This window comes from Eulemur rufifrons, chromosome 1 (assembly GCF_041146395.1).
Source record: "Eulemur rufifrons isolate Redbay chromosome 1, OSU_ERuf_1, whole genome shotgun sequence".
NCBI lineage: Eukaryota > Metazoa > Chordata > Mammalia > Primates > Lemuridae > Eulemur > Eulemur rufifrons.
The window spans coordinates 74597296-74623655 of NC_090983.1; the positions used below are offsets into that span (position 1 = coordinate 74597296).

The 26360-nt window shown below is 34.2% G+C and overlaps 2 protein-coding genes across 2 annotated transcripts in view; one reads left to right on the forward strand and one right to left on the reverse strand.

Annotated features, from left to right (window-relative positions):
• Positions 1 to 26360, reverse strand: part of LOC138387448 (uncharacterized) — a 196000-nt gene that overhangs the window by 153985 nt on the left and 15655 nt on the right. The window contains exons 2-3 of the mRNA XM_069474500.1: positions 22127 to 22535; positions 21154 to 21584 (exon numbers count right to left, since the gene is read on the reverse strand). Of these exons, the coding sequence (XP_069330601.1) occupies positions 21154 to 21584; positions 22127 to 22535 (840 nt within the window). The remainder of the gene's footprint in view (positions 1 to 21153; positions 21585 to 22126; positions 22536 to 26360) is intronic.
• ORC4 (origin recognition complex subunit 4) overlaps positions 22154 to 26360 on the forward strand; it is a 72547-nt gene continuing 68340 nt past the window's right edge. The window contains exon 1 of the mRNA XM_069472936.1: positions 22154 to 22243. The gene's annotated coding sequence lies outside the window, so the exon portion shown is untranslated. The remainder of the gene's footprint in view (positions 22244 to 26360) is intronic.

Here is a 26360-nt window from a genome sequence, read left to right on the forward strand (position 1 = left end):
AATTTTTCTTATTTGCTCTACTTGAAGCTACTTTTTTTTTTTTTTTGCCCCTGCTTAATCTTTCCAAAATTGTTATAAAAATTTCACTTTACTTTTTTTTTTGAGACAGAGTCTTGCTCTGTCACCCGGGCTAGAATGCTGTAGCATCTGCCTAGCTCACAGCAACCTCCAACTCCTTGGCTCAAGTGATCCTCCTGCCTCACCCTCCTGAGTAGCTGGGACTACAGTCGCTTACCACCATGCCCAGCTCATTTTTTCCATTTTTTTTTCTTTTTAAAATGTTTTTTATTTCAAAATATTAAGGGGGTACAAATGTTTTTTTTATTTTTTAAATTTTTTATTGATACATAATAATTGTACATATTCATGGAATACATGTTATATTTTGATACAAGCATATAACGTATAATGATCAAATCAGGGTAATTGGGACATGATTCACCTCAAACATTTATCATTGCTTTATGCTGGGAACATTTGAAAACTTCTAGCTATTTTGAAATATAATAAATTATTAACTGTAGTTGCCCTATTGCCCTATTGAACATTAGAACTTTTTCCTTCTATTTAACAGTATTACCCATTAACCAACACCTCTTCTTTACCCCTTCCCAACACCCTTACCAACCTCTAATGGCCACCATTCTATTCACTACCTCCATGAGATCAATTTTTTTTGGTCCCATATATGAAACCATATATGAGTGTAAAAATGCAATATTTGTCTTTCTGTGCTTGGTTTATTTCACTTAAAATAATGTCCTCCAGTTCTATCCATGTTTTTGCAAATGACAAAATTTCCTTCTTTTTCATGGCTAAATAATATTCCATTGTGTATATATACATTTCTTTATCCATTCATCCCTTGATAAACACTTAAGCTGATTCCATATTTTAGCTATTGCGAATAATGCTGCAATAAACACAGAAGTGCAAATATCTTTTGGTTACATTTTATGTCTTTGCCTCACCCAAATGAGGTTTAGAGGCATGCCCTTCCCCTCTACAATGCTCACCGTGTCCCTTATTTGTGAGTTTACCCCCCCAACCCCCTAATCCCTGGAGAATATTACTACTGTGTGAGCACCATAGTGTTGATCAGTTAGTGCCAATTTGACGGCGAGTACATGTGGAGGCTATTCTTTGATCTTGTGATACCTCACTGTGGATAATGGACTCAAGCTCAATCCAGAAAAATATAAGAGGTGCTAGATCACTGTCGTTTCTTATAATTGAGTAATATTCCATTGTATCATTTTTTTCCATTTTTAATAGAGATGGGGACTCGCTCTTGCTAAGGCTGGTCTTGGACTCCCAACCTCAAGCAATCCTCCTGCTCTCGGCCTCCCACAGTGTTAGGATTACAGTTGTGAGACACCATGCCTAGCCCCATTTTACTTTTCATTTAACGTAGACAATAGAGGAACTAAACAGCTGGGTTTTTTTTTAAACTAACGCAATAAAATTTGATAATTTAATTTTAAAAAGTATCCTTGTTTTTGAAAGGCTGGTCTAAATATCCAAGGGCATTATTAAAACAGACAAAAAAGGCTCTTTGGCTTTTTGCTCGAAGTTCCCTATAGCTTACTGATAGCTGTGAAAAATGTTTTATCTATAAGTCATATTCCCCTTTTCCTCCTCATAGAGGCATATGATTCTCATCTGTCATATAAAGAAAGATGCAACTTTAAAATGCTATCAGGCACTAAAAATAAATGGTAGGAAAAACTGCCAAGAAAGGATAGTGATGTACAATCACTGAACTTTAAGTGTAACCTTATTTGCTTTAGAATAACTGGGTGGTAATGTGTGATGTGCATGAATATGCGTGTGTAATGTGTGTGCAAGTACAAGGGGAAATGCTGTTAAACTCAATGGCCTGTTTAAAACCTGGTTCTCATTTTTCTCCTTAGAAAAGACCATCCCTGACGGTCTGGTGGTGGTTTTTCTGGAAGTCCATTTCAAGGCACATCTGGACTTGAATGGTTATACAATCTGCTATTTTTAAGTATGACTGTCCTGAAACTTCTAAACCACTTCAATTTCACGTAACCAGTTATAAGGCACCTCTCCTAATTTTTCCTGGGCCAAACCAGGATGGGGTACTTTCATCTATCTCTCCCTAGTTTCAGTAAGTAGAGCTGAGGATCCAGAATCCATCATCACAGGGATTCCTCAATACACCCTAGAGTCACTCCCCAAACAAGTTAGAGTCCAGATTCTACAGTGCTGTCAGCCCGCCAACGCCCTTGGAACTGGTATTTAAGGATCCCTCAAGGGCAAAGTAAGAAAAAATTAACACAGGGAATCTTAGCCCTAACACAGTAATTCTCAATACTGGCTTCACTTTACTGTCACTGCAGGGGGGCTTTTAAAAATAAAAAATACCAGGGCTCCCACCCTCGAAGATTCTGATTTAAAAATCAGGGGCTGGTCCTGTGTGATTTTATAATGCATCCAAGGTCAAGAACCACTATCCTAGACCTAGGAGAAAGATATATGCAAAAACAAACAAATAGCTATTGCTTTAATATGTCTAATTGTTAAGGATGGGGTAAACAATTAATAAATTAATGGTATATAGATGATAAAGACTAAATTATGTGTGTTATCAAAACTGGGAGTTTGGACAAATAAAAAAGTTGGCATCTGTCATTTATAGCAATTATTCATAATATTTGCTTAATTATGAATTAACAATGATTATGAATACCATCAAATATACATCAGAGTAATTGTTAGTTTTATTCAATTAGATCACAGAAATATAAAATCAGAGAATCAAAGGGCTGGATACTCCACTCTGTCCATATACTATACACATAGCTCAGATTAAATGAAAATGACCTTATTTATAATTTTAAAGAATTTAAAAAGGTATTATCTACCAGTAGGGTACTTTAAATATAAAACATTAAACTACAACACAATAGCCTAGTATTACATTTACTTGCATTCCCTTTTACTAAATGAGAAGCAGGAGTATGTGCCCAAAGTTCCCAAAGTCACTTTTTCTCTAAGTAACAGATATTTTGAAACATATCTGACAGGCCAGTACTCTTGTGCTTAACTGATACTAACTAATGTCATTTTAACATATAACTACTTAAAACATGATATAACTCCTTTCTCCATATACTATTTTCATGCAGACTCTATAAACTAATCTAAAAGATAATGAAATTAAACCATATACAGTAGTAACTTGCTTAATAAAATGAATATATCAGAAATTAGATGCAAATAGAGACTCTATGTGCATAATAATTTTTCATTAGTTAATAATTTTCAGGAATGATTTACTCTTTTGTTTTCTTTTTTCTTTTTGAGACAGGGTCTTGCTCTGTTGCATGGACTAGAATGCAGTGGTGTCATCATAGCTCACTGAAGCCTCGAACTCCTGGGCTCAAGAGATTCTCCTGTCTCAGCCTCCTGAGTAGCTGGGACTATTTGAGCATGCCACCATGCCCATGTAATTTTTGGTTTTTTTTTTTTTTTTTTTTTTTTTAGAGAAGGGGTCTTGCTATGTTGCCCAGGGCTGGTGTTGAACTCCCAGCCTCAAGCAGATGATCCTCCTGCCTGGGGCCTCGCAAAGTGCTGAGATTATGTGCATGAGCCACCGTGACTGCCCTGATTTACTCTCATCTCTGATTACTATTCAAGCAATAATGATGTCTGACATCTTGAGTTTTCTTGTGTCTCTGTTAACCCAGGGCAGGAAGTAACTTTACAAACACTTAAGTACATCAGAAGAGCTATTTATTAATAGAGGAATTCTTCAGTGAAACCTTTTCACTATCTACTTTACAAACTTTGCATGATCAGTTTTTCATGTTACAAATTTCTTCAAATTTGGCACAACAATAAAGAAAAATAGTATGTGTCCCAAGGAGACAAAGCCACAAATAGATACCAGAAAAATAATGAAAATTTAAAATATACAAGAGACATTATACCCCAACCATAAATAATATAAAAATATACAGTGGGATACTTAAAGGTTTTTCTTATAAATTAAAATATTAATATCACCATATTATACCTTGAAGAAAGATTATCTTTATTTCTGAGATGACAGATCTAAGGTTGTAAAGCAGAGTGCTTGTTTTTAACTCCCAGCTATTATTTTTGTCTGCAGTCGGCTGCACTATCTTTCTCCTTTGCCATATGCATTGTAGGTGGGATGTTTCCTGTTGTTACTATGTCTAGCTTTGCAGACTCAACTTTCGAACAGTTTATTTACTTCTCAAAGTGTGATCCTATAATTGTGCTTTGCTGTCGCCAAGTCAAAGTAAGCTAGTAGGGTGTGTACCTAGTTTTCTATTTAATATCCCCTTTTTGAAACAAAAATCAAACACTGTTAATCTGGAATGATTTAAACAGTAACAGCAAAAACCAAATAAAAAATTATAATAGAAACAAAGATAAAATCACCTAACTTTCTTACAAATCTTTATCCATCAGTTTAGTCAAAATCTTAAATGTCATTGGTATACCCTTTCTAATTTATTATGAAGTCTTTTCTTATTAGGTACAGCCAGGATTGGTCCACAGTAACAGGATTTCAAACCAGTGTTAGATCAAAACCATTTCAGGAAAAAAAATGTGTCCTTAATTTTCCAGCATTCTCAGGTTTTCTTTTTTCTAGCAACAAGCAGACTGTAGCTTAGTAAATTCAAGATAATTAAAGGAAACAACTTTCTTTACTGAGGGAAAAAAAAACCGTATAATCCTGAAAATTTTCGTACAGGTGAGATTTAGGAACCACAGTACCAACATACCTGGCTTCCAGGGATACTGTACTCCCTTTTAAGAATTTTGTACAAATAGGACTACCAAAACCCTGAAAGATTCAGTAAATGCTAAATAAGAACCAAAAGAAATTTAAAGAAAATTTAAAAAGCATGAAAAAAAGTTCAAAAAGTATGATTCTCATGACATATTAACTACATTCAAATCCAAAGTTGTTGGTCCAACTTTCTAGGCACCTTGCCTGACTTTCCTCTTTCAGATTCCTGCTTTATTTCATATGGCAGATATAAATAAACTAGGAGACAGGGGACCTAGGTCCCAGATATAGCACTTGCTATATGACCTTGGTCAAGAGACCTTTCCTGAGTCTCTATTTCCTTACCAATAAAATTGAAAGAAGGAAAAATTACATGCCTTTATTATTACTTAGAAATGTCTGTCTTACAACTCAACTTATATCTCCATTCTCTAAATAGCTGAAAGAGCTGTTTGGTATATCATTTTTATAAATATTTCTTTAGTATTGGTCTTCACTGGCAAGACTATAAGGTCCATGGTCCTAGCCTGTCTTATTCATAGCTAAATACCTGGCATATAGCAAGTACTTAATATTTCTAAGATATTAACTTAATTCATTTAGTAACTAAATGAATGAACATTTATGTTTTTCTGTAACACTATGAAAAACCTGAGATTGCTTCTCAAGTGTTAGGACTATCTTTTGCTAACTAAATTTATAATCTGAATACATATGCAACATATGTTTTTTCTCTTTGACAAAAATTTCTGCTTATCAAAATAATACTATTCCCTTGACTCAGGATTTGATGCCTCTTAGCAGCTGATGTCAGCCTTAATAATTGTCTAAAATGTCCATAACTGCCTCATTTAAAGAGAATAATCTTTTTCGTAAGTCATAACTTTACAAAAGCACATTTAAATATAACTTGATTTTTTTTTGCAGAAATTTAAAGTGGTTTAATCACATCAGGATTTATAAAATAATTTCATGAGGCTATGCAAAATGAATATATGCAAATACCAAAAAAGATTTTTAAAAATTTTGTATTGAGAACATATAAACATTATTTCATATGAAAAATAGCAGGGACATTATATATCTGAATCTAGTCAATACCTTGTTATTAATATTTAAAACAAACATTGGATTATCTTTATATAGTTTTCTAGAATAAAAGTGGCCTTTATGTGAAAATTTTAATAAATGTTTACAATTATTAGAGTAGTATACTAAATTTTAAGTTTTCTTTGTTACTTTCAAAGAGAAAACTCATTCTGACTTTATATAAACTCTACCTCCTAAGCACCTATGAACATAAATCATAAATTTAAAAAAGCAGATACTCTTCTATCACTTCTTTCTCTAAATAGCCATTTATAATTCTATCTTCAAGAGATGGTTCTGAGTCTTTTGATTGTCATTGCTTGTTATTTTCTGAATGCTCCAACCAAACTGTTTATCACTTTCTTTTCTTTTTTGAGACTGGGTCTCACTCTGTTGCGTGGGCTAGAGTACAGTGGCATCATCATAGCTCACTGCAACCTCAACCTCCTGGGCTCAAGCCATCATCCTGCCTCAGCCTTCTAAGAACCTGGGACTACAGGCATGCACCATGTCTGGATAATTTTTTAATTTTTTGTAGAGACAGGGCCTGGCAATGCTGCTGAGACTGGTCTCAAACCTCTGGGCTCAAGAGATCCTCCTGCCTCAGACTCCCAAAGTCCTGGGATTACAGACATGAGCCACCGTGCCCAGGCGATTATCAGTTTCTCAAACTGATGAATTATAGACACTATGCACTATTCTAAACAAACAAAAAAACAAAAACAAACAAACAAAAAATCCCACGTATTTTAACTGTTCTCTAAAATGTCAAAAAAACATAAATACTGTTCACCTTATAAATCCAGCGCTTTTCAAAATTTCACTGCACAATTTATTCTTTGAAACTTGAGATCACTGTTCACAAAAAATATTAAAAATGGTGGTTAAGTTTATAGGATAACTCACAATAGCACAGTGAACTCATAATGAATAGTACTAGAGTACTGATAATATGAGAAATAAGGGAGTTTTTGACCTAGTTCATCAAAAAGGGAGAAAACACTATTGATAGCTATATAAAAGATATTTAACCCTGAAATGTTCTTAGGGTTAGCTAGCCTAACATTTGACATTAATTACTCTACTCCCATTTAAAGCAAATTTTTCATGTAATCTTTGAGTGAATCAACCTTAAATGAGTGGACAAATCCAAAGGAAACATGAGCCAATAAAATTTTTGAAGAACAGAATACTACATCTTTAACCTTTACTTTGCCAACTAACAGGTTTGTTGTTTAAATTCTCAATAAGGATTAGATATAGCTTGGCTCAACACACTGTCTGTCACATGGGGTATTTTGGATTCTAATTTTAGTCTTTCTACTGACTTTTCTACTGCCATACTTCAAAAGGTCCTAAACTTTCTCTATGTCTCAGTTTCTTTGAGAAACAATGGAGATGTTTTTCCCACTATCTCCTTCAACAATAAGATTAAAAAAAAACCATAAATCATTTGACAAATATAAAATAATACAGAAAAATCTGACATACTCTTCAAGAACTGCAAATTAAACTGAATGTTTTAATCTACTACATGAAAAATTACAAAGTTAGATATTTAACAAAACATACTAGTCACTATTTTCTTTCTACAACTAATATACAGATAACACACATAATCACCATAACAGTTAACACTTTAATGTCATTTAGCATATGTCAGGCATTTTTGAAGGCATTCTATATATCTAAACTCTTTAACCCTGGAGTAGGCACAATTATTAGGCCCATTTTACTAATGAGGAGACTGAGGCACAGAATGTCACACAGCTAGAAGTGGTGGAGTAGGGATTTGAATCCAGTCTGGCACCAGAGTCCATGCTATTAAAATTTTTGCAATACTGCCTTGCAATATTGTCTACTTAATGTGAGGAAACTAAAACAAGGAAAGAAAACATATTTACATATTTGTTCACTTAATGACAACAATCACCGTAAGCAATGCTGTAAGCTATGAATAGATATTTACATTAATCAAGTGTGAGCATTTATTCAAATTTCTCTACTATTTGATTTCCTCAACATTTATAGTTGTCCATTTTACTGGCAAAGTGAAGAACACCACAAAAATGAAGTTGATCAGGTCCTCAGCTACAGGAGTTCAGGGAAGCTTTAAAATAGCTTTTAGGACTAACAGATAATTTTATTTTTAAAAAGGGAGAAATGTATAATGTACTTTTAGAAAGATACTAAAATATGGTTATTATTAATAGTAGAAACAGAAAAGGAAAAAGAAAAGAAACCAATGTTTAGTGAATGTCTACAGCATGCTAGGACTTCATATACACTCTACCATTTAACAGTCACAACTTTGAGATGTGCATCACTATACTAATTTTACTGATAAAGAAACTAAAGTGTAGAACATTAACAGCTCACCAAAGGTTATATACTATAGTACTCAGGATATGGAGCCAGTGTTCAAACCCAGGAATTTTCTCTGAAAGCTCTAAAGTTTGCCGCCTATTAATAAAAAGGGTATAATGAATGGTTATCACTGATCATTTGTGAATACTGTAGTAAGTAGAAGAGTGTAGAAACATACTGATGAGTTCAGCATTTAAGTTTAAGGATACATTTCACGATCTTTCTTTCCCCGAAAGCTGTTAAGGATGCAAGAAAATAGAATTGTATCTGTCTCACTTTATATTCTTTACATACGTTTTTGAACAGGTATTTATAAGCAGTGATATAATACGAAGAGACATTTCCTGAAGTGTGTTGCTTAGAATGTTTTCTCTGGTTAAGAGGATTAAATAAGATAATGTCTATAAAATACTTAGTGAATGACATAAACTAAGTATTCAATAAATGTTAGTGACTATTATTAGAAATTCAGAAGAGTTATATATTAATATCACTTGAAAAATATTGCAGTAAAAAATCTTGTCCAGTATTCTTTAATCATTATATGGTTTCTAAATCTTATTAGATGAATCTTTTGTTTTTTTTTCAGGGTAGGGGGTAATCACACCTGTTAACTTATCATAGAACTAGAGTTCCTTGGAATATACTTTGCTAGAAAGACCGTAGAAAGTTGTAAAACAGAAGGAGCACATCAATTCCTGAATAACGTACAAATGAATCTTCACTTCTATTTAGGAGGCACATTGACCCCTTAGAGTTACCAGATAAATTCAATAAACCATCTTTTCAAACATTCTAATAAGGTTTCCAAACATTGATGGTCTAGGAATCATCAGTAGTCTGCTAGATACTACATGAAAAATTAATCAGTGCTAGTAATATTGTTTCATTTACAATGTTTTATAAATAAGTAAATAAACAAATAAACGCTAATCTCAATTCCATAGTTCTTATTTTTAGATGCTAATCTGCTTTAAAAGCATGGTCTGCCACACCTGAGAATGCCAGAAAGTTAAGCTCAAAATCACTTGACGAAGGATGTTCAATCTTCAACTTGATGCATTGGCAGAATTTATCAAACCACAGTAAGGTGACGCACCCTGTTTATTCAATGAATGCTTGTACATATTTTCCCTCTTTCTTACAATTTAATACATCTTTGTGATTTTTTTTCTTAATAAAAGTCACTTAATCCATTCATTATTATTTATAATGCTCTTCATATTTTGGTTATTTCATGAACCTTCACTTATTAGATTGTTAATTACTTAATATAGACAGAAACTGGTGTCCAAAGTGGCTTAAAACTTAAGATCAATATGAAATAAAGATAATTTATTGATAATGTTATAAGTTAAATAGAAAATAATAATTAAAAATTAAATTTCTTCAACTTTGTCTTTGAAGTCCTATTTTAAGTGAGATATACCAATATATTCAAGGCCAAAAGCATGGGCTAACATAAAATAGTTAATGTAACATAGTAATTTATAATCACTCTAACTAGATGAATTAACCCAAAAAATAACCAAAATAGGCCGGGCGCGGTGGCTCACGCCTGTAATCCTAGCACTCTGGGAGGCCGAGGTGGGCGGATCGTTTGAGCTCAGGAGTTCGAGACCAGCCTGAGCAAGAGCGAGACCCCATCTCTACTAAAAATAGAAAGAAATTATATGGACAGCTAAAAATATATAGAGAAAAAATTAGCCGGGCATGGTGGTGCATGCCTGTAGTCCCAGCTACTCGGGAGGCTGAGGCAGTAGGATCGCTTGAGCCCAGGAGTTTGAGGTTGCTGTGAGCTAGGCTGACGCCACGGCACTCACTCTAGCCGGGGCAACAGAGTGAGACTCTGTCTCAAAAAAAAAAAAAAAAAAAAAAAAAAAAAAAAAAAATAACCAAAATAAAGTTGGCATTTTTACTACTGTCATTTTGGAATTCTACATTTCTTTATAGTACAGAAATAATATTTTAAATGTTTATATTCTAATAACTGACACAAATATGCACTAGATTCAGAACAGCAAATTTGCGAATGTGAGGCCTTCTATCCTCCACCTTGCTTTGCTCCAGATATCACACTGTCCTATATCCAGGTACAAGTTGAGGGTTTTCTCAAGTTGTTCAACTGGATTTGTCTTTTACCACCATTTGTTATGATCTCCTACACTAGCCTAGTGCACTTGAGGTACCCTTTTTCTTTCTTCATTATTGGCATCTTAGTCAATCATACCTAGAACATTCTCTTTTGATACATTGTCTTCATTTTTAATCCTTTTTCTTTCTTTTCTACGTTCCACCTGGTTATGTTTAGGATACTATGTTCACTGGTTTCCAATGCTATCATCTGGGTTAAAAGGGTTTTTTTATGAGACCTGATACTGTAACCATGATTCTACAGGAAAAAGAATTATGATTTTTAAATTGAAATAAAAATGAATTCTTTTAACACAAGTCTTTTGTAACGAATTGTAAGTTTCTCCCATTGAACATAAAGAATAATTAGTCTAAGTTTAAATATTAACCTTAAGGATAAAGAAATGCTTAGCCTACAATGTCCTGCACTTTGGCTCCTACATAACTTCCTAGCGGCACCTTTTGCCATATACTCTCTTGCTCTAGACTTCTGCCCACCTGACCTTTGTTTAACATTAGGTACTATGCTCTTTCTCTTCTCAGGACCTTTGGACATGCTATTCCTTCTTCCAGAAAACTCTTTTCTCCATCTTGATCATATTAACTCTTACTTGAGATTTCAGCCTAATGGTCACTTCCTCAAACAAAAGTTTCCCTTGATCCCACTGAACTGCTAAATACTACTACAGGCCTTCACATTAAATATTATGTACTTCTCCATAACAATGGAAATAGTTCCAACTTTGCATTTATTTGTATGATTATTTGATTAATATTGTTCTCTATCTCTAGGATGTAAGTTCTAGAAGACCAAGACCCATGTCTATTTTTGCTCACTATCCTGATGAGCACATAATAGGTACTTGTTGAAAAAAGACACTGGCAAATCACTGGTAAAAATGAGACAAACATTAAGTCAATGACAATCATATAGAAAAAAAAATCAGTATGACTTTTCAGCTAAAAAAAAAAAAAAGATACAGAGCCATATTTGGTAGAACTCTCTAAACTTGCCAGTTTTCAAAAGAGAGAAAAGAAATTCAATTCCTGACGGTAGGGGTAAATGGGATAGGCTACATAGCTACATCCTTTTGTTACTTTTAGCATTTATTTATACATCACATTCATTGTTTTAATTGTGGACTATTTTTTGATCCTAGGGACCAACCTGGGTATAAATTAATTATGAAAGAAAAAAGGAACCTTAGTATTTTTGTATTACATTTTTCTGCTTTAACTACAGTGTTTCCTTTCCAACTCATATTCATAATATACTAACTTCAGACTCCAAAGGACTTTCTAGTCATAATTGCAAAGTGCTACTCGTTTCCTTATTTTTTGTGCAAGTTATCATTCCTCCTTTCTCTGTTTATTTTTTTTCTGATCTACATTCTGGGAAATAAAATTTTAAAAACATAAAGGTACTATATATTATTTCTACTCACTTCTCTAATTTACCAATTTACTCTGAATCTTAATCCTAGCTTTCAAACTAGTAAAAATAAGCTTTCCAATCCCCTCATCCCATTGAAAGCTTTGTCTTTACCTGAATTACCCTCTTCTGTGACAACCTAGAATCTATCCTCTACCTAAACCCTGATTAACTCATGTCCTCTTTAATAGCACACTGTGATTAACTCTACAGAATTCTAATTGCTTCTTTACTAGGCATATTTACACACTCAGTCTGATGTTATTTTACAAAGGTTCTTAAAAGTGTTTTTCAAGTACATGTTTCAGTCACTTAAAAAAAAAAGTACTCAGTCTCCAAATCTTCTATTTTTGTTCTCTATTTAAACCATTACACCTGAATATAGAAAACACTACAGAAATGTAAAGTGACTATGCCATCTGTATTTTGAGCGAACACAGAAAAATTTGGATCGTTGATTAAAGTAATAAAAGTTCATCTTAGGCCCACATATTATATCTTAGACTGAAACCATCTACCACTTTAAAACTGACATCCTTTAACACCATCAGCAGCCCAGTCTATACTTTCCCAGGATAGTGAGAAGTATATTTTTCAGTAAGAAGCAAAATATTTAAAAATCAAGATAGATTATATCCATTGTTGTTTCCACAATTGTCTAGGTAGTTCATCGTGTTAGATAAGGTTAGATCAGTATGATAGGCTTTATTCTGTAGCAAGCTATGATTGGTAGCCAATACTAAATTCTCTTGAAGATATTCTAGGGATATATTCATGTAACTACAAGGCTAGGACTACAATTTTCCTGGATCAATTTTTTTCTCATTTTTGTAATAGATAAGAATATTTTTTCACTAAAAAATTACATGAATACAAGCTTATTGTTAAAAGTAAATCCAAGTAATGCTACAGTATACATACCAATAAGAGTTCTTCAACCTGCCAGTATCCCACATACATACTTTCTGTACACCAAGGATATATCTGATACATATCTTCCAGATCTTTTCTGAATGTATTTACATATATATATGGCATATACTTTGTGTATATGTGGTATATATAGTATAAAATATGTATTATACATATGCAAACATTTCTATTCTTAAACATTACATACTTACTATTGTGTACATGTATGTTTTACATAAATGAGATCATACAGTGCTGTACATGTATGTTTTACATAAATGGGATCATACAGTGAATATCATTTTGTGACTTGCTCTTCAACCTAGCTTATCTTGGAAATCTTTCCACGTATTAACCTACAAGTGTAAATTTTGCGTCAGCTTTTTAGTTCCTATCTTCAGATACAATTGGTAGTATTTCCTAACTTTTTATCATACATTATTCCAAAATACATTAATTGCATTTCTCGGTGCTCAAAAAAATGAGTCATGCAGATCTTTCCATTGTAATATTTCTTAATTAAAAGATTTTACCAGAAATTCATTTAATATGATTTTTCATCTTTCCTAAATATGTTGTTTATACCTGCTATAAATTTAGACTTCAGTAAAAAATATGCATATATAAAGAATGTATACATTTAGCCAATCAAGGTCTAAAATTAATAAAAACTAAAATTTAGTTTTATGAAAAAGTTAGCAATATAATATAGCAAATCTGCCTATTAATTAGAAAAATTAAACACATATACAACTCAAGTAATTTTCTGACTGGCCAAGGTAAACTGTGAAAACAGAGAAGCTGTTGAAGAAATGTTTGTAAAGAATTCTTAATAACTTTAGGAAGAAAAAAAGCTTTCAGACAGTTTACCAACATACATAAAACAACAAGAACTGAAGCCCAGAACGGTAATGTAAGGTTGTATTAAAATCTGTTATGTGGGCCTAGACTCCTTTCATACCAGAAGAAACTGGAGTAATGTGACTGTTAGTTTTATTTTCTAATAGACGACATATTGCTATGTTCTTCAAGCTGGAAAGAGGATTCAAATAAATCAAACAGCAAAGTAACATCCTATACTTTGATCAATTTTAAAACAACTAAGCTAGACTAATTAAGATATACAATAATATAAGCTGTTGGGTTTTATTACTATCAAAAGAAATTGTTAAAGAAAAATACTATATTATTTCTAGTAAAAACTAAGTTTCATTTTATACTCCTATGAAAGAATTAAAGGTTAATAGACTTAAATGAAAAAAAGTATTTTTAGGAGCAGTATAAGAAAGCCTATGGCTACATAAAATCATTGCCATCATTATTTGTGATATTTGTAGTTGGTATGGGCTTTCTGATATATAGTAAACTGAACACTGTAGCTTTAATTGAAGTTTGAATGTTATAAACAGTTAGATGTCTGGCTCTGGCCTGCATTCTAATACCATCAGCAGAATAGAGAAGGGAAGCATAAACAAACCTTTTAACTAGATTACAGTCTCTAAAATGGCCAAGAAATCCTTCAGCAAAAACTCCAGTGTGACAAATGTGGAAGAAGGAAAATGATTTTGGAAAAATGCTAAAAAAGCCTCTAAATTTCTGTTATTACAGGGACATGTATATGATGTTCTAAATATTTTGATGTCATTTAATATTCATTGATGACCAACTTTATATTTAATTTTCCAAACAAACAAAAATTCATTTTATCTTACATAGCAGCTATTTTTCAGATCAGTATATCCCAAGTAACAAAGCTATTTAAAAATCAATATTTTCTTTTGTTGAATGTGGAATATTTCTCTCCCCAAATAACAGTGAGTGTACTTATACAGTATGAGTTACTATTTTTAGATATACTTAGATATAATATCAAGAGCATATGGATTAAGTTAATTCATGGCCAACAGATTAGTAGATACTTCTGGACTCAAGGTATATAAAAAACTATAACTGTGAATAAAAGTATAAATGTAAATATAATTTAGCTTTCAAACATTTTGAGTTTACTTCTAACTTCTGAGACATAGACATTAAATTTTTTAAAAAAGCTACACAAGAATGTAAGTTTTAACACTAGTATCATATAGAAAATTTTCCTCTTATCGCTTGAGTCTTGGTTGTTTGGCAGAAGAACTCAGTGAAGCATGGATATACAAAAATTTCTTACCACTCCGAGGTTGGGGACTGATTCACATAACTCATTTTAGTCCTTTAAAACAATGTATTCTAATAATCTACCCAATGACACAGAATTTAATTACAAGTTTTCTAAGAAAAGGTTATATAGGTCAACTGAAATAAGGACTCAAATCAAAATTTGTCAAAACTTTGAATGAAGTATAAGCTTCACAAAAGGTTCACTATCATTGGTGATTTTCTTTTCCATTATATCCAGCTACCTCAGAAGATATACCTTAATATTTGGTAAGCCTGGATCTAACCTTGTCTCTTTGAAGAGTTATACTGAGTCATTCCAACCTCTGAGATATTACATGATATAGAAATACCTCAGACAGCAATGCTGAAGACTTAGACTCTTTAATTTTAACTGAATTACCTTTGGGTGATTTAAGAAAATTATCTGCAACCATAAACTTATACTATCCCACTGATTATTCAGATTATTCTTAAAAGCAAGAAACCCTTTGCAACAAACTTTTCTTTATAATATATAATAGATAATATAGAATACTTCTTTAGCATTTAAAAATAATTCCAAACCATACAGGTCATAATGTCATGGCATAATGCTTACAGGATGACAGAGTCGATACAGGTTGAATATCCTTATCCTAAATGTTTGGGAGCAGAAGTGTCTCAGATTTCAGACTTTTTTGGATTTTGGGATATTTGCATTATGTATCAGTTGAGCATCCCTAATCCAAAAATCCAAAATCCAAAATGCTCAGATGAGCACTTCTTTTAAGCATTATGTTGGTGCTGAAAAATTTTCAAATTTTGGAGCAATGTGGACATTTGGATTAGGGATGTTCAACCTGTATAAGCTCATACTATGAATGCATATTTACTTAAGATGGACATAAAAGTTACTTGATTAATAGAAAAAAAATTTTAATTGCTCTTTTCCCTTAAAAGTGAAGGGTGTAAAAATCAACTCTGGCTAGCTATGTCAAAAATTATTTTAATTCAGTAGCTGTTTTTAAGAACAACTATAAAATAATTTAGGCATCTAGAGAATTCAACAAGTTGATCATTCTTATACAAAAATATTTCTGACTTTAAGTAGCACTAAAAAGAGTCCATTAAAATTAATCCTATATATGTAATGTAGTAATCATGAAAATGTTGTATGATAACAGTCCAGAAGGTAATGTATACACATGCCAAAGCACTAGACAACAAAAACGCCCCTTTGGTTAGAGGTTTCCACTATTAACATATTAGAACCTCCAAACTTCATGTAACTGTTGCTAAATGTAACTCCATGCAAGTTAATGAAGTTCAATACATACAAGACCCAAATGTCATTTTTGGCCACACAAAGAAGACTGATCTTATGTATATTTTAAGTTGCACAGTGGTCTGCATCTATGTCCCTAGTAAAGGATTGGGTTTTTTTTTTGTTTGCTTTTTTGTCCTTGTAAATTTTCAGAAATTTTCCATCAGTCTACCAATAAGCTACTGGGGCCATGATTTTACTAATGCTTACAAGAGTACAGATTGATAAAAACTCTTTACTGTGATTGTGTTTTGAATTAGAAAGTGTCATGAACTTAATGTGATGGAGTACATTGCTAATTTGTAATGATAAAATGCATTTGGTTAGTAATCGGTTTCCTCATTTGTAACTTGGGGACAATGATGCAAAGTTCACAGGACCACTGTAAGGACTGGGATTGATATATTTATCACAGTGTGGGGCACTTATAATCAACGATGATTATTACTAAAATGGAAATTTAAGAATGAAGAGATCAGAATTTTCCACTCAGGGTTCTATTTATCCTCACATGATACTGCACCAGCAAAGGCATACCCTCTTTCTTTTAAATTGGGAATCAATAATATTGTAAAAATGCATACTTTATGGAGGGCAAGGGAATCCAGTACTTTTTCTAATATATTTTTCAAATACATATGAAAACCACAACAGGAACTGAGATAGAATTCTTTGGTCTTGTAACGTCTATCTACTAAAAAACTTTCAACTTATTTTACTACAGCTATAGAAACAGTATCACAATAAAGATTAAAAATTACAAATTATTTTGAACTAGAATTTGGAAGTTTCTTATGAAGACCTTGGAACAATGTATCTATCATATACTATGGATTTCAAAACTCCTAAATAGAGTATACTAATCATTGTATAATAATTAAATCATGCTGTTTGATTTGATTAAAATATGGTAGAAAATAGGTGAAAATTCAAAATGAAAATGTATAATGTCTTCAATGAACCATGAAAGATAACCTGTTATATGAGATGTAAAAAAGAAAAAAATTAATTTTGAGGAAAAAAACAAATTTAAGTTTGGAGAGGTTGGTTTTTCTTTTTCTTTTGGAAAAACTTAATGAGATAATGAATAGTGTTGGTCATCTTAAAATAAAATAGTTAGCAATAAAAATTCAGCAATGGTAGCCACATAGACTATTTTCTTGCTCTAAAATGAGTAAACTATATACAGAATAGAAATCCCTAGAATATAGTATTAAGTGGAAAATTTTTCTTTTTATTTTTGTAATAAATGAATTTAATAAAATACAGCAATATCCTTCTTAAACATGCATTTGTCTACCTAACAGCATCCATTTAGTTGATATAAAAATTTATTTAGGTAGAAATACCAAAACAAAGACATGACCAATACACTTGTGGAATACAGTTTAAGATACCTCTTCACATTAAACTGCAGGGACCATCTTTGTTTTTCAGATGCCTAGCACAGTGCCTGACAGACAGTAGATGATCAATATATGTTTAATGAATAGCTAAGTACAATCTGCTTTGCACATACATTCAAAAATCCAGACAAGTTTGCAAAGATACATTAAGTTGGACATAGGCTTTCTGGCTGACTTCATGGGGTCCCACTGATGACTAGGAGTAAATCTTCATATCCATAGAAAACTGGAAAGCTGATAATTGTCTGGGTAAGGACCAAAAAAACAAAGTCAGGGAAACATGTCACCTAAGTAACAGTTGCTTTATAGAGCTGGTAAAAGCAGCCTAATCATTCCAACAACCTATTGCACCAATCACTCAATGAAATGAAATTTAAGTACATCTTGAACATTTACTAGTATATTTTTAAGTGGAATTTTTTTGACCACCACTTAATTCAAAACAATTCACCTTTGTCTAATTTTATCCTGTATAAGGATTAGAAGGGAATATGTTTTACTTCTTGAGAACTATGTTGTTATAGTATTTAATATGGCTGTTAATCAGAAAAAGTGAGAGCCACAGTAGAAATAAAAAAAAAATTCTTGAGAAAAAAATTTTCAAGGTAGTGAAAATTGTAGCAAAGAGGAAAGGAAACAGGAGTAGAAAAAGTAATCTCACATAACAGAGGAAAAAAATTTCAAAGATGTCTAACTCTAAAACTTATATGGATTATGACAAACAACCAGTAGGGCATACTGTACACCAGGCATTGTGCTGACAGTGAGGTATATAAGTATTAACAAGACAAAAATCTTTGTTCTTAAGTAGTTCATAGGGCAAAAATCACAACATTTATAGTACATGTATTCTCTTTCTTCTTATAAATATGGGACCTTAATACAAGAGTAAGAAGTATATTTCCTGATTAACTGAAAGTAAAGGGGAAATAATAAGCATTAGAGAAAGTTGAAATAATTCTCAAAACAGTAATAGTCTACAATAAGTGAAATTAGTATTCTTAAAAAATCAACATATTATTGAATTATACGTGGACAAAGTTATGGCTTTAAAGCTATTTACCTTAATATTCTTAGAAGAACATGCCTCCATATAAAACCCTTAAATGCTATACACAGAATTGTCCATGACATTTTAATTTGACAAAGGAAAATAAGGTGGTGTAGCACATGAGTGTCAAAAGACCTGAGTTCTCAGGTTCCTCCTCTGCACTTACAGGCCTTAGAACATTGAGCTCTAAACTTCACCAATAAGTAGAGTTGAATAAAGTGACCTCCAAGACACTTCCTAGCTGAAAAATTACAATCCTAAAACATCAATAGACCTTAATACTTAAAAAATAAGCCATAAGCCATAACAAAAAATACAATAAATGATTTTCTAAACATAAATCATTATCCAACTTAGAGAAAGTCTGGAAGCAACCATAAAGGATTAACCCAGGGGTGGTGGGAAAAGGAATGTTTTCAAAGGAAAGTAGAAACAAAGTAAGTAAAGATTTTAAACTAAGACTGTACATTTTTATTCAGCTGCCTACTGGGCAACCACCACCCCAATTACCTACATAATTCACTTAACTTAAAATTTATTCTTTCACCAAATTCTACAGTCTATCTCTTACATTAAGGTTGCTGAGATTTTAAGGTGAGGACAAGAATTAAGTGAACCTGGAATAGTAATATTGACATTGGGAGGAAAAACTTGAACTTGGCACAGATTTCTGCTTAAGTGCACCAATTACACCTCAGATAAAGGTAAGAAATTGTTCAAATTTACAACAAAAACAAGGAAAATAAGACCATATTGCTTACTGCTACATAGCTTTTTTATCTCCTGTATGTAAATGCCTACTTTTACACACAGTTGGTAATTAAAATTTTACAGAACAAGTTTCTACATATGCAATGCTTTTCTGTCACTAAAACTTAAGTATGTTATGTCTTGGCCTTACCATCAAGAAAATAAAAAATTACAAGTATTATCATGTCTTTAAAATATTTACGTGAAATATCCTTCTAGATTTATATTTCTTCAATCCTTTCTAGTTGATCAAATTGCTGTTTTCATATTGCCAGTCTGATCACAAAATTGCTGCTTTAGAGAAGAATATTTTTTGCTGACATAAATTATGGGATCAGAGATACCAATGCAGTTACAAAAAAAAGGGTGTGAGAGAGCAAGAGAGAAAGAGGGAGAGTGTGTGTATGCATGTGTGCATCCATCTTCAAGGAAAGGATAAAGAAATGAAACAAAATACCACTTTCCAATATAGGCCCTAGTAAAAGGCCTACATCAGAAACAGACTTTCTAGTGTTTGTGAAATAAAATACAGCACTGAATTTAAAAGCTATTCACTAAGAACGTACCATGTAAAAATGGAGAATAGTGATTTCTATCAATATTGTTATTCTATAAACCTAAATCTGGATTTACCTTTCAATCTATAGCTAACTACCATTAATATACCAACTACAATTTCATGATTTCTTTGGTTCATGAAAATATATTTTAGAAATCTGTATTCTTTCACATATAGTGAGTAATTTGGTTCAGTACCCCAAGAGATGAAAAACTCATCTCAATTTACAACAGTAAATAAATAATTCAGTTAAAACTGAAAGTGGTACCAATCCAACAAACTATTGATGGAGAGGTTTGGCCTTCCATGCAGTCAGAACAACATAAAGTTTTCAATAGGGATTACTTGTTCAGACAAGTTACAAAGATTACAAAAATACCCACCTTAATTTTAAAACAACTAATATTCTTATCTTATGGAAAATAAGTATCAGGAACACATGTGGGAATAGACAATACCAGGGGCATTTAAACTTTAAGCATTTTGGAGCTTTGAACTTTATATACTGATACATGAAACAAACATTTAACAAAAAAAGCAACAATACAAGTCAAAACCTAACCAAAGGCCTCTATCAACTAAAAATTTGAAATTTTCTGTGCAAGTCTGACAACACAAAAAAATGGAATATTAAACCCCTAAAGCAAAAACCAATCAAGTCTTCCAACACTGAACTAAGTCAATATCCAAATCACATACAGAACCAAAAAGGGGAAAACACTCAGGTCTACAAATAGATAAGCAGTTCCAATACAATCCAGATCCCGACATTTTCCCACTCAAAAACAAATGCAGTGGAGCTTTTCCTGAGGAAAGAGAAAAAAGCTCCCCAAATGAATTTTTTTAAGTGACATCTAGAAAGTGTGCCTCTTTCTGTCTCTTTCCCTGGCGCCTCATTGGAGGAAGGAGGGGGTTGTTTTTGTATTCTCCCCCACTGGAGCAAGACACAATCAGATGTTAGCTGGAGGAGAGAAACCACTTTTGACAACAGCAAATAAAAATAAAAGTGCCCTTCCTTCTCTGACAGGATGGGCACCCCACCTCACACACCCCTCCCCACTCCAACCCCTCCTTCACTCCCCCCCCCCAGCACCACCCCCTCCTCACCCCGGAGCTCCACTGCGTATGTGGTTTGGTGCTACTGTTGCCCCGGAGTGAAAGTCAGAGCCAGAGGAAGGCAATGAAGCCCCCACAGACACACTTACCTTTCCTGCCCCCCACTTTTGAGTGCCTTCCCTGGAGCTGTGGAAGATGACACAAAGGGTAATAAAGGGGGGGAGTGGAGGAGGAGGAGGAGGCGAAGGAGGAGGAGGAGAGCTGGGGAAGTGGCTGCTCCTGGGTGTAGTGAGATGTCTCCAGCCAGGGCCAAGCAGCAGCAGTAGCAGTAGCAGCAGCAGCAGCAGCAGCAACAGCAGTAGCAGCAGCAGCAGCAGCAGCAGCAAAGGGTCTGTGTTGCTAAGAGGCTTTTGGTCTCTTTCTCTCCTCCTCTCACGGCCAAAGAGGAGGAGGGTGGAGGGGGCTCGGGAGGGAGGCGAGTTGGAGGGGTGAGGGGGTAGGAGTCGTGGATGGGGGTTTTCGAAGAAGAAGAAACTCCTTCTCCTTCTCTCAGGCTCAATCTCCCTCTCAGGGCTCAGGGCTGGAGGGTGGGGGAAGGAACTCAGCCGCCTTCCCCCCACCCCCCTCAATTCAAGGTTGAAGTGGGGTAGAATTAGTGTCCTGTCCCTTTAAAAATAGAAATAAAAGGTGCCCCCCCTCTGCCACTGCCTCTCTCTTCATCATCAGCTGCTGCTGCTGCTGGGGTCTCTCTGCTTGGCGGGGGGAGGGGGGGCTCGGGTAGAAGAGACGGGAGGCACTCACTGCGCATGTCCCTTTCTGACGGGAGGCTGGTTGGTTGAAGGCAGGAGGAGGGGGAGGGGAGGAAATGAGATGTTTTCCCAGAAGGCTCCGAGGCGCCCGCGACCCGGAAGACATTGTAGCAGGGGGTAGAGGGGCGGGGGCGGGAAGGAGGAGGAAGTTGCTACTCTTTAACACCCTCAGCTCCCTCCTCCCTCCTAAGAGAAAGTGGAGAAACGGAAGTGGGCGTGGATGGAAGCGAAAAGTAGTCACGTGTTGGGGCGGGAGTGGGGCGGGGTGAGAGAGGCGGTGCGTGCGCGGAGCATGCCGGGAGTGGTTGTGTACCGTTGGCATCTGCAGGTGAAGCCGAGCGGAGGACGGAGTGCGGCAGCCCTGTGAAGCGGTTGCTGCAGTCGCTGGTTCCCCGCTTTGACCTAGAAAAGTCAGTCTTTTCTGCGAGAGGTAATGTGGGGTAGGCTAACCTCAAACGAAGGCCAGTGGTAAAAGGCGAACCGAAAGGAGAAGGATGGAAGGCTTTGGAGACTGGGAATGTGGGAAGGGGAAAGGCTTGTCTAGGCCCGGCAGGCCCGGACCGGGCGGGCTCTGATTCGTGGCCTCCCCGAAGCCTGCCGACGAATCCCTGCCAACTGCAGGGAATCCTGAGGTTAGTAGCTTTGCAACGGGGTGAGGAATGTGATGGTCCAGGTGCAAGAGATAAATGAATCTGTGGAGCCTCAGCAGTTAACTCTGATGACTGCAGAGAGCAGGGGATATATCATATCCAGGGACAGAGACAGCCCGCTGTGTGAATTTTAACCAGATCCCTCAGATACATTGTTTATATCGGGCATGGCGCCCTTCATTCCTTACCTTGCAACCCTCCCTGCAGTGGCTTTGGGGAAGGAGCAGACAGGGAAGTCCTGAGTGGAATTTCGCTCCATGTCTTGCGTTGTTGCTGCAACACAGAGCCTCTGCCGGTTCTCAGACAGGGATGTGGGATTGTGTAATCCTTGATATTGAGTTTGACAGTTGATGAAGAGAGAAGGGATAGCATCACAGTTTTCTCTTTCTGTATTATAGATGAAAGTTTTAAAATGGGTGTTTCATCTTAAGTTTCTTGGGGTACTATCCTTCGCTTTTGAACGTTTGGTGTCTCCTACCCATTTTTGCTGAAAATGTTTCTATTATAAAATCGGAATTAGTTCCAATTATTTAAGAAAGGATTTGTAAATTTATATTAGTAGATCTTTTATAGTAAAATAATACTTTTTCACATTAATTTTTAATTGAAAACATTCCAATATTTCAGTTATCTTCTTTCGTGAAGGTACTTTGAAGGATCAACACCTATGTACGTGTGTACTTTTTTTTAACTAAGAATCAAAAAGTCTTCATATTTATTGTGTTGGTATTATTTAATTCTGTAGTGTGAGTACTTTAGAATGCACTAGCAATTAAAGTTACTGATTTTCTGCATTTTCCTACAAGTTTTGGCATGGGACCCTATTCATGCTTCATTGCCTAGTGCTTACTGCTTTCTGTGTGTACAGTAATCATGTCAGATGGAATCAGAAATAGACACTTGTGCCTTAAAATTTTCTTTATATGAAAACCAAATGTCTACCATTATATAATGAAAAAAATATAGCAAGGTAATGAATGTGCCTTAGATACAATTTTGAAATCTTTTTATGGTTAAATACTATATAAACAAAATGACACAAAACGTAGATGTGTAGGATAATGAGTAACTAACTATAAAGTGAGCTCTGTCACCACTGCCACAGTCAAGAGTTAGAACTTTGGTGGCACCTGAGAAACACCCTTACCCCATCCATTCCTGATCATTCCCCCTTCTCACTTTTCCCGGAGGTTAACACTCTCCTGATTTTTATGGTAATTATTTAGACCTTCTTTCTAGTATTTTTTAACCACCTATGTCAGCACAGGGGTATCCTGGCTTTATAACAACCCATTCCCACAAGAACTAATCCAGTCTTGGGAGAACCAGAACTCACTAACTCCACAACAGGCCTAAGCCATTTTTAAGGATCCACCCCCATAACCCAAACACTTCCCACTGGGCCCCACCTCCCAACACCACCACACTGGGGATCAAATTTCAACGTGAGCTTTGGTGGGGACAAACTATCCATATTCAAACCATAGCATGACCAAAGAGTTGAGGTCATACTTTTCAAAATTAAAGTTCTGAATCTGTTAGCTATTCTTTTGGCATACACATGTACATTTTCACTTTCTCTTTCATGCCTTCATCTTTCTATCATTTATGAAAGTAAACATTTTTTTAATATAGATAACCCAGAAATGTCAACTTAATATTGCCCTCTTAAAATAGCTACTGGTAGGGTTTATATGTGTCTCAATCATCTCACTTCATTATTAGTAATACCAAAAATATATTAGTAATTACCAAAAAGCTGAGTTTTAGCTACTAGCCATTAGACTTCAGTTGTTTGTATTATGTTCAACATGTTATAGCACTATTCTGCTGCAGTGTTTGGTGAGTATCATATTTTTAAAAATTTATGTTAAAATACATGTTACATTTTTGACATATTATGTTTAAAAGTTAAAGTATAATTTTATCATCACAGTTTGCACTTAGAAATTGATATAGTCAAATTGTAAACTACAGGATTTAGTTGAAATGTGCAAGATATTTTTAAAAGTTACAAAAAGGATACACATTCAATGTAAAGGCGCTAAGAAAAAATGAAAATCACCTATAATCCCTGAACCCAGAAATAATTTTGAGATGCTAATATGTGTAATTTTGGTCGTTTTATACTATATTTTTATGCATTTATTAATAATGTGGGGTCATAGAGCTTTGAAAAGACATAATAGGCTAACATCTCTCCATTATATTAAATTCTTGTGAAATAATATGTTTATTTGCTTTATATTGCAAGAATATCCTCCCAACTTCTGGGAGTTATATTCCTGAATAGTGCTATGATTGGTGTTGACAAGGGAAAATAAAACAAAAAAATTGTTTACTTTGGTATATAAATGTTTTTAAAGCATATGATTTCTTTAAATACAACAACAGATCAATGAGTTTTAATGTATTATTTTGGTAGCTAAAATTCACTTGAATTACCTTCCATTGCTCTGCAAACATTGATGTAGGGTCACAATCTGCTAAGGCAGATTTTTCCCATACATTTTATTTTTTTAGAGATTTTTAGTTCACTTTATAAGTTCTCTGCCTTACTGGCTTGAAACTACCTTTTGTTCTACATTTCATTTGCACACATCTTATAAGATTGTGTTCTCACCTGGCTTTTTCACAAATAATAAAAAAGGGTAAAGAATTTTGGGGTCTAGATTACTGTGCATATTTTTGGATTGAAATAGTTGACTGCAGTGGAAAGTAAAACTTGTGCCTTCCTTCCTTCCTTTTTCTTTTGCTTACCTCCTTCCAATATTTAATGTTTATTTTAAATTTTTTAGTTGATCTTTAAGAGCATTTATGTTTAAAAATACTCTAAGTCTTATAAATAAAATGTTTATTTTTAAAACCTATTTTAGGTTTAAAGAAAAATTGAGTGGAAAGCACTGCAAGTTCCCATATATACCTGTTTCTCCCCCACACTATTAACCCAGTTTTCCTATTAATAGCTTGCATTAGTGTGGGACATTTGTTACATTTATTGATCCAATGTTAAACATTATTAATAACAATCCATAGTTGACATTAAGGGTTTAGTCTTTATGTTTACATTCTATGGGTTTTGACAAATGCATGACATGTATTATGGTATCCTCAGAATAGTTTCATTGTCCTAAAAATCCCTGCTCCACTCTTCCTCCAACAACCCTTGAGAGCCTCTGATCTTTTCATTGTTACTATAGTTTTACCTGTTCCAGTATCTCATATAGTTGGATACATATATTAACAGCTCTTTCAGATTGGCTTCTTTCACTTGTCTTCATGTTTTTTCATAGATTGATAGCTTATTTCAGTTTAGCACTGAATAATATTTCACTTGATGGATGAACTATGATTTTTTTTATGCATTCACCTATTAAAGGACATCTTGTTTGCGTCCAAGTTTTGCAATTATAAAGCAAGCTGTTATAAACAGTCAGGTTCAGGTGTTTGGGCCTAATTTTGCAATGGCCTAATTCTGCAACTCATTTTGGTACCAACCTATGTGATTGCTGGATTATATAAAAAGAGAATGTGTTTAGTTTTATAAGAAGCTGCCAAACTGTCTTACAGAGAGTGGCTGTGCATTTCCATCAGCAATGAGTGAGAGTTCCCAGTGCTCCACATTCTCACCAGCCTTTGGTATTGTCATTGTTTTGATTTTTAGCCATTTGTAGTAGGTGTGGATTGGTGGCTCATTGTTTGAATATGCAATTCCCTAATGACATATGTTGTTGATCATCTTTTCATATGTTTATTTCCCACCTATATATCTCATTTGGTAAGGTGTTTGTATGGATCTTTTGCCTTTTTAAAACCAGGTTTTTTTTTTTTATCACAAAGTTGTAAGAGTTCTTTGTGTATTGTGGGTACTGTTTTGTTATGTGTTTTTCAAATATT